Here is a 12,144-nt window from a genome sequence, read left to right as displayed (position 1 = left end):
CAGTGCTGCTTTCTAATTGCTTTAAATAATGTGGAGAACAGTTATAAAGAACTCTATGATAAAAAACTAAGGGTATTTTCCACTCACTGTTCAATCAATAAGAAACACTGCAGAAAACCTCTTTTTTGCCACTTTTGGAACTATGAAGAGCCATCAAAGTACAGTCACGTAATGTTCTGTGGATAAACTTTGAGAGCTGATGATAGTTTCACTCAGAAAATCAGAATACCTAGAAGCCACAGTGCTGTTTATAACTTCACTCACCCTGTCTTGAAAATAGCTTCTCTTCCCTATATCCCCATGTGTGAACTGGATAAAATAGGTAAAATAAGAATTCAACATGTAATATGATATAGTATGTAACAGAATTATGGTATGATATATAAACAAAAAACAGAAAACTCCAGTTTTTAGAAATGAGGAGTTCAAAAATGCTATTTGTTCTCTAGGACACTTGTTATATTTTAAAGTACACACATTTGTGTAATATGATTTTATGATATATATGACACAACAGAAGTGGGTACACTAGCTAATTTTGTACTTGAATAAAATACTACCATACATCTTCATTGGCTTTTCTATCCTTAATCTAACAGCTTATGTATGTAACTAATACTTATTGTCCATATGATGAGCTTTGAGACCATTAAGGTTTTTTTAAGAATTATATCAAATATGAAATTCAGTGGCATATATTCCATATATCTTTACTGTTTAAAACATTTTTTTGGAAATTCCGAAGAGTGCTTTTTTCCCTTTTTGTCTGTGGTAATCCATTCATCCATCAACAGACATTTGGGTTGCTTTCACCTTTTGGCTCTTGTGCATAATGCTGCTATGAACAACAAGTATCTGTTCGAGTCTCTGCCTTCAATTCTTAAGAGTATATACCTAGAATGAGAATTGCTGGAGCTTATGGTAACCTATATGAATTTTCGAGGAGCTGCCATACTATTTACCACAGCAGCTGCACCATTTTACATTTCTACCAGCAATGCACAAGGGTTCAGTGTCCCCACGTCTTTGCTAACATTTTCTTTTAACATTTTGAAAAAATGTACCAGGCTATGGTGTAGTGGTTGAGAATCCACCTGCCAGTACAGGGGACACGGGTTCGAGCCCTGGTCTGGGGAGATCCCACATGCCATGGAGCAACTAAGCCCGTGCCCCACAACTACTGAGCCTGCGCTCTAGAGCCCGCAAGCCACAACTACTGAGCCCACGTGCCGCAACTACTGAAGCCTGAGCACCTAGAGCCCATGCTCCACAAGAGAAGCCACCACAGTGAGAAGCCTGCACACCGCAAAGAAGAGTATCCCCTGCTCACCGCAACTAGAGAAAGCCCGTGCACAGCAAAAAAGACCCAACGCAGCCAAAAAAAAAAAAATATATATATATATATATATATACCAGGCTATATACTAGTTTCATAAGAACCATGGGAAATATAGTTGACCCCTGAGTAACAGAGGTTTGAACTGTGCAGGTCCACTTATACATGGATTTTTTTCAGTAGCAAATACTACAGTACTACATGATCCATGGTTGGTTGAATCCACAGATGAGGAACTGGATATGGAGAGGCCTACTATGGGACATGAGCATCTGCACGTTTTGGTGTCTGCAGCGGGTCCTGGAACCAATCCCCCTCAGATACCAAGGGATGACCATATATTCATATTGTCATTACACTAAAAACAGTCTTTTGGTGCCCAAACTAAGTACAAGTTTACATGAGTCAGCAACAGAGAATATTGGCCTTTGTCTTATTGTTTGTGTAGTACAGAGTGTGTTCACAAAAAAGCCTTTGAGGTAAGATACTGACTTTATAAGAGTAAATGTAAAATAAATCAGGATGAGTTGTAATCTGTTTGCTTTCAGTTCTTAGCAACAAAGTTTCCTTTTTTCCTACAGCTCCCTGCACAGGCAGCACTTTCTTTTGCCATAGCAACATGTGCATCAATAATTCTTTAGTCTGTAATGGGGTTCAAAACTGTGCATACCCTTGGGATGAAAATCATTGTAAAGGTGAGTCTACTGGCAAAGGCCAGCCTTTTTGAGAGAGGAGTGTCCATTGCCTTTCATTAAGAAAAAATTAAAATGTTTTTTTCTACAACTGTGCTTGGCATAACTGCTTTGGCTGGAATAAACACATATAAAATAAATGTTCTCCTTAATGGATCATAGACCTCTGGGATGTGGTAAAAGTGAAGAAAAATATTTATTCTCAACAAAAGCATTTTTTTTAATAGACTATGTTTTTTAACTTAAAGTTGTTCAAAAGTCAATCATGGTATTTCCTGCCCTTGTTTTCTTGGTCATTTCTATTGTAAAGATATCTTATTCTCATAATAATTTAGATTGTAACCTAGAGTATTCTTATTTTTTAAATTAAATGGAAATACTATTTAATAAAAATCAACTGATGGACTCAGTCTTACAGTGTAAAAACAGACTCATTATAAGGACTGCTTTTTTTATTCCATGAATTTCCTACGCTATATTTCCAGTATATACTCCCTGGAAGATAAATATGGCTTGTGGTAATACTAGTTGAATGTCTACAAACTGGTTATCAAATCACTGTTTCAGTACTAAGGTTTATCTCCCTTTTATTCTCCCAAGAGTTCAATAAATATCTTACTATGGAAGGTTAATGTAATCTGATATGGCTATCTTAAGTACTTGAGAGAAAGTATTTTCAGGTAATCATTCAAAAACAGTAGACCATGATAACATACCTGAGTGGGTTAGTCAGCTCATTTTGGTTCTCTCTTGCTTATGGCCATCAGTAGAAATACTATGGGTATACTCAAAACTACCATAGAGCAGAAAGCTAAACTTGATAGAACAAGGGTATTTTGTTTTGGCGTTTTCTGTATTCATGTATTACTTTGATTTGCAAGCTATGTACTCACCTACCTTCTGAGTAAAGAACCAAGTCCTTTTCCTTTTTCGTAGTCTGTCTAGCTGCGTTATGATTGGTTAGTTTAACCAGAAGTCGTAATGGGATTATTTTGTTTAAAAAACCTAAAAACCTAATTTTAAATTGCATTTTCTGTGTTGTATTTGAAAAAAAATACAGAAGTGTTCTGCTTTACTTAAAAATACTTTACCAATTTGTGACAGGACTCATGAATGAATTTTAAAAGCCTCATCGTTTTTCTTTCTCTTTTATGCAGAAAAGAAAAAAGCAGGACTGTTTGAACAAATCACTAAAACTCATGGAACAATTATTGGCATTACGTCAGGGATTGTCTTGGTCCTTCTCATTATTTCTATTTTAGTACAAGTGAAACAGCCTCGAAAAAAGGTCATGGCTTGCAAAACTGCTTTTAATAAAACTGGATTCCAAGAAGTGTTTGATCCTCCTCATTATGAACTGTTTTCACTGAGAGACAAGGAGATGTCTGCGGACTTGGCCGACCTGTCGGAGGAACTGGACAGCTACCAGAAGGCGCGGTGCCCCTCCACGGCATCGCGGTGCATCCACGACCATCACTGTGGATCGCAGGCACCCAGCATCAAACAAAGCAGGACCAACCTCAGTTCCATGGAACTTCCCTTCCGAAATGACTTTGCACAACCGCAGCCAATGAAAACATTTAATAGCACCTTCAAAAAGAGTAGCTACACTTTCAAGCAGGCACATGAGTGCCCTGAACAGGCCCTAGAAGACAGAGTAATGGAAGAGATTCCCTGTGAAATTTATGTCAGAGGGCGGGAAGATTCTGCACAAGCATCCATATCCATCGATTTTTAATCTTCTACTGAAGGTGACATTAATTATTAAGTATGTACGTATGTAGCCTACAGAGCACCCATACTGTGTTCAGCAGCCAACCCTTTTCTCCTGTCAGAGCCAGGAAGATCTTCATTTCCCATTAACCTAATGTAATGGTGAAGTTTTTATTATCTCAGGCAGTCTATATATGTTAACCCAACCTGGGAACTTATTCCATTCAGTAAAAAAAAATAAGCCTCTATTGCTCAGTGTCCTACAAACAAAGCACCAGTTACATAGCATTTGGAGAGATGAGGGGTGGTGGTGCGCCAGGCTCAGCTGCCTGCGGGTCTTAGCAGCAGGAAGACCGCTCCTGATTGATACAGCTCTGTCAATGTTTTGATCCCACAATAAGTTTAAAAGTAAGATTTTTCTTCACATTCCTTTTATTTTTTTCTTTTCTCTAAATTTAATTTCTTTTATAAGCCAGTAATTTTACCCTTTCAGTTTCTTATATAAGTGGTTCATGTATCACACGTATTTCAATATAGGCATTTGTTCTAGAATTTGTCAAAATATAACTAGTTACTGTGATAAGTGCCAATTAAGACACAGAGTTGTGTTTTGTCCATCTGTTTCTTCTTGACTACTTTCTATACTGCTGCCTTTTAATTACTGGATCCTTAGTCTTGATTTTCTGTGATATGATTTAGCACCTTTAAATAAGTCATATTTTGTCTTAGTTATATTATACGAAAAAGTTTCATAATCCTGGGATGTGTGCACCATTGCCAGTTATACCTAAAAACTTGACAAAGATTAAAATTTTTAGAAATGCTTTGAAATTTCCCAAGTTTTATCATATTCAGTGATAGCCCATTCATTCCTGTGAGCAAAAAGTCATTTAATGCATTTTGGGGGAGGCCTATCATTATATTTATTTCCAGCATTTCTCATTACTAGATCTGTGTTTTTTATTATTTTTATAAAAAGATTATTTTACTCCCTTTGTATTGGTTTATCTTGTAGGATATGGTAACCAAGGTTGTATGAGAGTTAAAGGAAAATGCCTAAGAAACTGTATAAGCCTTTAGATTGCTTCTTACTTGGGACAATACGTTTTTCTAGTTCTTACCAAGAATAACAATTTCCACTTTTTTTTAAACTGCACTTTTGACCTTATTTTTTTTTAATGGTATATAAACAATAATTTATAAACATGATATAAAAACTCATTGTGTTTTTTTAGACTTTTGATATTATTTGATACTGTACAAACTTTATTAAATCAAGATTAAAGAGCTACATGACAGATTTCTTTCAGTGTTTGCATTAGCGACTTTGTATACAAATATGCTGTGATGGAACTGTACACTATAATTTATTGTAAAGACCTTGGTAATATGTACATAAGCGTTTGTTTCCTCTTGTAATTGCATTTAGTTTATGATAAATTTTTCACTGTGTGATATTTATTGTTCTAAATCACTATACAAATCTGATATTAAAATATACATTGTTACATGATTCTTCAATCATGTTATTTATGGCACTGAGATTTTCGATCTTAAGATATGTATGGAAAGGAATCCATTTATTGAATTATAACTAAAAGATAAATTCTCATTTTTGATATTTTTTGTAGTTAAATTCTCAATGAAATGAGAAATTAAAGTTTCACTGGATTTCATTGATTTTTTAAAAATATCACATCTGTATGTTTTCTCAGATTAATGAAAACTGTGACCTTAAACATGATACATATATAATACTCCTTCAAAATGCTTATTATATCACATTTTTTTAAAGTATATACTATCCAGAAGATAGGAAAGCCTACAAATAGTATTGTCTTGATTTAAGTTTTTTTAAAGTCAGCATAATTTCCTGTTTTAAAAATATAACTTGGGAAGGTAAAAAGACTTAACGAATGTAGTGTTCAATGAACTAATGAACCAGAGCCAGATTAGGTAGCTAAATTCTTTCAGTAGCTGAAAAGGCATTTTAGTAGGTAACACACCAGACAGTATTTAGTAAATCCTTAATAAAATAATAACTGTGATCTCATTCTTAATGAAAGGAAAATTATCATATTTTCTATGTAAAATTATATCCATTAAAAAAAACTATTAAATCATTTTTAACATCTATAGTAGAAAATAATACAATATGCTTAACTAGTCACTTGTAACTGTATTTTTTTGTGTGTGTGTGTGGTACGCGGGCCTCTCACTCTTGTGTCCCCTCCCACTGTGGAGCACAGGCTCCAGACGCACAGGCCCAGCGGCCACGGCTCACGGGCCCAGCCGTTCTGCGGCATGCGGGATCCTCCCGGACTGGGGCACGAACCCTCGTCCCCTGCATCGGCAGGTGGACCCTCAACCACTGAGCCACCAGGGAAGCCCCTGTATCTTTATTTTTGAAACTTGTATCTTGCTGTCTCTTAAAAGGGTATGAAGAGGCCTACAAAATACAAAGCCTTTAAAGAAGACATTTAACATTTAAAAAGCACAGAAGTACATGATTTCAGGCAACTCAGCAAAGCTTGGACAAAAAATTTGATTCTAAATTTTCTTGCTGCTGAAACAAATGAAATCTTTGTTTTTCATGGTAGAAAACTCAAACTTATCTGCAAGAGGCTAGTTTTCTCTTAAACTAAAGAAAGGAGGGTCTTCATATTGAACGACATTTCCTCATAATTTAAAGAAAATGCAAAATACAGAGAGAGGCCATAATGGTAAATCTTAACCCAGTGAAGGCACATCTCAGTGTGGTCTAGGAACTAAAGAACCTGACGATCAATAGCTAAGCTAGCCTGAGACTGGCTTATTATTTTATTTTGAATTTTATTTTATTTTATTTTTGTATATAGCAGGTTCTTATCAGTTATCTATGTTATGCACATCAGTGTATACATGTCAATCCCAATCTCCCAGTTCATCACACCACCACCACCCCCCCTCCACTTTCCCCCTTTGGTGTCCATATGTTAGTTCTCTACATCTGTGAGACTGGCCTATTATTATTATTCCTTGAACTATGGGTGGGTATTAGATCTCATTTATTTCTTAGTTAAACATTTGGCAGTATATGATATGAAGAGAAGAGAATGAGACTAATAAATTTTAGGCATTATTACCAGAATAATGCTAATTGCTGTATATATAGTCTTTCATCTTTGAGGTCAATGAGAAAACTTTGCAAATTGTTTACTAATGTGAAAGCCATAAATTTTAGTAATTTAAGAAGAAATTTAGCCATCTTATGGAAGTTATTACACCCTTCACAGAGAATATAATACCCAGTGTTAAACATAGAAGAAAAAAGGCAAATCTGGAGGAGAGAATATCTTCAATTCAGAAGCAGCATTAGGTGCACTTGTACAGCACTGTCATTTGTGACACCATTGATCCCAAATTTAACACAAGGTATCAATCCCCAAGTGCCCTCAAATTTCAGGAAACCTACTAATCCCAACATCTGAAGTATGTAGGAATAAAGTATAATGTACCTTTTGTGAGGGGAGATGTTCACCCCAAAGGTTTAACAAAAAGCAAAGGATTTTCCGCATTTGAAATCACAAAAGAGATCAAAAACACTCCTTTTGTTTTGTCAACTGATGAACAGGATAGGAAAAGCCTAGTTGTGACTACAGGAATAATTCTCAATCAGAGAAGAGTATGCTCTCTTACAAAATGGTGCCTACTGTATTCATGATCAGAAGGAACCTTGAGATTTTGGTTTTTTTGAGATCCAAGAAAGATTATCTGCTCCAACTCTATTAATGAGAAGACTGAAGCACAGAGAAGAGAAGGCAGCGCCACATCTCAGAGCTAGTCCAGTGCCCTTTCCTTGCTTTCTGCTCTCTCCCTGCTTTAGCTGGCTATATGTTTTAAAAGCCACTCTAAACAGCAGCCCAGATGTTTCATGTAAGGTTGTCAATTACTCTGATTTAAAATGTAATTTATTATACAACAATTTCTTTCAAAGCATTATATTTTACTTTTTTTTTTCCTGATGTAACACTTTGTTATTCTACAATTTTGTTGCCATGATTTCTTGGCACCTGCAAATTCTACAAGACAATTACTGTGAATTCTTAATAAACAATGTTTGTTAACAATTTATATCCTTGACACTGGACAGAAAGAGCTTTCAGTGTTTTGCTTTCGTGATCTTTTTTAAATCTAAAGGAAAAAACATACTCTAGAAATTAAAACACTTGTGTATGCTGTATCTCTTGCGTTTGGAGAATGATTTGAGTTCTGAGCTAAATAATATGACAGGTTGACCTCGGATATCTTTTTTTTAGCTTTCTGAAAAATCAGTTGTCCATGTTTTATATACCTCTACTAATAACAAACTCATAATTCTGAATTTGCTTTTTTTTAAGCAACTCTTCCATATATTTCTGTGATTGGTTTAATGACTACAAAAGCCCAGGAAGCTAATAACTGGGGTGCATGTTTAGTATGTACTGTCTTGAGTATATTCTTTTGAAGCAATGATTTTTCTTTTAGAGGTGAACTTCCAGACCATATAAGACTTCTCATATGCTTAATGCTTAATTTGATACGTCACAGTAAAGAATTTGACCCTTGAACTGGGAATAAAACTTATGTTTTGATTTCCTTGCTTGCCTCAATTTCCAAAGTCTCTAGACGTCGCAATCCTCAGGCTATTAAACCATTTTAAGTTTTCAAATAAATCTTCAAGTGAGGAGCTTAAAAAAAAAAAAAGAACAAGATGGTCTTAGGTTGCCTGCAGGATCCAGGCTGCTGCCTCTGGTCACTGAAGTGGCCTTGAGATCTTCCACAGAGTGGGCTGTCAGAACACGTTGTCCTTTTGAGGTACACAGCCAAGCTTAGTCAGGGTGGGTGAGTAGACCTCATGAAAGGTGTACCCTGAGGAGAAAGCAAAGGAAGCCAAAAACTCTTGAGTCTTTCAGTCACACAGATCAAGGAGCAAAAGGAGAAGAAAAGAAAGATAGCTACCACTGGTCTGGCTCCACAAATAGTTACAGAGCAATTTTACTTTTTGTGTTATTTAGGATCAAGAAATAGCTTTTATCTAAAAGTGGTCTCACCCTCCAAGTTTTGTCATACTCTGTAACATCTGGTGCTAGCAGGCCACTGGAGCTGGTACCTTCTTTATTGAAACATTTTGAGTACCTGCTGATTGCTAGAAGGAATTTCCATCAAAAATCTAGGTTTTGAACATGCTTTTCAAATCTTGTTCTAATCTTCCATTGATGACATTGTCTAGGATTTGTATTAAGCTTTGTATTAAGTGGTGTTTCAGAGAAGCAATCACAAATTTTGAACCCAAAAATAGTCATGTGAATCGTAGGGGAGTTTTCTCTACCTTTGAGTAACTTTATCAGTCTGTTACATGTAACGCCTCAGAAGACAATTTAGCTCTGAAAATGTGCACAAGTAACTTGCTGCAACTGACTCAAATATGTGACCTCTGCTTTTCACATTCATAGTCTGAAGGTAACCTTACTTTCTCAGTCATTAGTTTTTAATATAAAAAAGAAAGAATAAAGCTTTAAATAAGTGGTAGGAGTCTTCCAAGATGGCTCCCAGCAATTCCTACCTCCCAGTATTCACAATGTTCTATCATCTCCTGGCCTTGAATGTGAGCTGGACCTAGTGACCTGCTTCTAATGAACAGAATACGGCAAAAAGGACACGCCTCTCCTGAGATTAGGTGACAGAAAGACTCTGTCTTCTATCTTGCTCACTATTACTCTTGTGCTTTCCTGCTCTGATGGAAGCCAGTTGCCATGTTCTGAGATGCCCTATGGAGAGGCCTATGTGACAAGAAACCAGGGTTTCCAGGCAACAGCACAGAGGCCCCCAGTACAACCACCTGCAAAGCACTGAATCCTGCCAGCAACACGTGACTGGGTCTGGAAGAGGTTCCTCCCACTACTGGAGCCTTGAGATGACCACAGACAGCACCTTGATTATAGCTTGTGAGGGACCTTGAGCCACACCCAGATTACTGACTCAGAAGCCCAAGATAGTATATGTTGTATTAAGCTGCTAAACTTAGGGGTAATTTGTTATGCAGCCATAGATAATACGAAGCTAGAAAAGACAATGGCATGTCCCAGTTTCACTCCTGGGGTAAACGTATTGGTGGAATCTAACATGATGTTTTATGTTTGCAGAACTGTCAGTGCAGTGGGCACATCTTGAACCTGGCAGCATGGAATGAGGAGAGCTAATCTTCCCCTTACATGAGTACCTGTCAGCTATTTTAGCCCCCCCAGCCACAAATAAAAACACTTAACTAAATCCATTCTCTCTCGAGTATGGCAAAAGATACTGAAATTTGATTCTGCATTTGAAATGTAAATAAGATTACAATTAAATCCTAACTCTCGAATAGTGCCCCTTTTAAATCACTTATCAAGTCTCCTTTGAGTAAGATAAAATTATCTTAAAATGAATAAAGGATAAAATTCGATTCAAATTCTATATAGTATTCCCATAATTCAGTCAAAATCTTTCATATTTCCAATCACACTAGCACTCAGTTTCCTAGACTGCAGAGCTAGTTATACCTCTATCATTACTCCACTTGAAAAGGTGATTCTTGGGAAAACTGATTAAGAAAGCAGTGGAGCGCACCCCCACCCACAAAAAAAAGAAGGTTGAAGGGACTGCACTGAGAAATACAAATCTTTCATGTCCAGAGCCACTCTACCCCAAAATGAGAAATGTAGCCAAAACATTTAAATACAGAGATTTTTCTGTTGTGATGAAAAAGAATAGATTTCCTGGAAGAGAATGCTCTTTTTTCCTTTTTTTTTTTTTTTTTTTTTTGCCGTACGCTGGCCTCTCACTGTTGTGGCCTCTCCCGTTGTGAAGCACAGGCTCCGGATGCGCAGGCTCAGCGGCCATGGCTCACAGGCCCAGCCGCTCCACAGCACGTGGGATCCTCCCGGACCGGGGCACGAACCCGTGTCCCCTGCATCGGCAGGCGGACTGTCAACCACTGCGCCACCTGGGAAGCCCCATCCTGCCATTTTTAATTGCTAGATGGCAGGCAGTGACTATACTGCTCGAAGCTTTACGTTGTTTTCCTGCGGGATTGGGAGAAGTGCCTGCCTTTCCACTAGGAGCCTTGTGGATATCTTCTCTGTCATTTAAAATAAGCATACCCACACATGCACTGTCCAAAAACTGTCCTCTCGTGCTATCACTACCTTCTTTCATGAGGATCCAGTGTTTTGTTTTGTTTTCTCATTACCCACAAATGCTCACACATTTTTTAAAGAAATTCTACAACACCAAACCAGGTTCTCTGAAGAAACTCCCAAAGTTTGTGAAAATGAGGGACCTTCCCTGACCGGTGCAGGTTAGTGCTAGGCTGAGAGGTGTACAGAAAAACTGTCTTTATCAAAAGCTATGTCTTAAAGGATGTGCCAGGGAATGCTTCTGTTTTAAGCTGACACTTTCACCTCTCCACCCTAGAAGTTTTTAGCTCACTGTTTAGCTCGTTTCTCTTCCCCTCATCAGATAGGCAAAGAAAGTGATTGCCCACTTTTTAATTGTAGGTTTACATAAATGCACAATTCTAGAGCATTGATTTTTGGGGCCCTAATCTACACTTTAACGCACTGAGCTGCATTTGGTGGCATGCCAGATGTGTAAAGTTGGAATTTAATGACATTTCAGTAGCAGTCCCAGAATTCAGTACAGTGCCACTGTCGAATACTAATGTGCCAGTAGCAAGAAAACAAGAACAGAAACAGCTTCTTTCTCAGGTACCTTTTTTGCCTTTCTTGGAGATGGGGAAACTGAAAGCAATGAACAATTTGGGGGAAACTTCAATCTCATAAAGAAACTCCAGTCAAAAGCAACCTATGGGGCTTCCCTGGTGGCGCAGTGGTTGAGAGCCCGCCTGCGGATGCAGGGGACGCGGGTTCATGCCCCGGTCCGGGAAGATCCCACATGCCGTGGAGCGGCTGGACCCATGAGCCATGGCCGCTGGGCCTGCGCGTCCGGAGCCTGTGCTCCACAAGGGTAGAGGCCACAACAGTGTGAGGCCTGCGTACCGCAAAAAAAAAGCAACCCATGGTAGTTGCTATGTTCGGGGAACTTTATTAACGAACCAAAGGTAAGTTCATTTTTAATACTTTACAATGTTAATTATACTGCCTATACATGAAGTTTGTGTTTTTCCTGAAGATGTTTTCAAGCACTTTTACTTTCTGAAAATAATTATGGACATCAGAAGTATTGTGAATGGCATCACCATGTGATAACATCATTTCTGCTTCTCATGACTTACAAAATGGAGTTCCATTTCCTTTTAATTAGAGGGGAGAGTGAGAAAATCTAATTTTGAAGAAATGAATTTTCTTATCCTTTAGGACAATCCCATTCTTTAGAATGGGATTT

General features: G+C 37.6%; 1 protein-coding gene across 1 annotated transcript in view; it reads left to right on the top strand.

Annotated features, from left to right (window-relative positions):
• The window catches only part of NETO2 (neuropilin and tolloid like 2), a 74,272-nt gene extending 70,506 nt beyond the window's left edge, over positions 1–3,766 (top strand). Inside the window, exons 8-9 of the mRNA XM_060084386.1 lie at positions 1,918–2,031; positions 3,186–3,766. Coding sequence (XP_059940369.1) covers positions 1,918–2,031; positions 3,186–3,766 — 695 coding nt within the window. The remainder of the gene's footprint in view (positions 1–1,917; positions 2,032–3,185) is intronic.
• The last annotated feature ends 8,378 nt before the right edge of the window (positions 3,767–12,144 follow it).

This window comes from Mesoplodon densirostris, chromosome 19 (assembly GCF_025265405.1).
Source record: "Mesoplodon densirostris isolate mMesDen1 chromosome 19, mMesDen1 primary haplotype, whole genome shotgun sequence".
Classification (NCBI taxonomy): Eukaryota; Metazoa; Chordata; class Mammalia; order Artiodactyla; family Ziphiidae; genus Mesoplodon; species Mesoplodon densirostris.
This window is presented reverse-complemented; position numbering and strand designations above follow the sequence as displayed.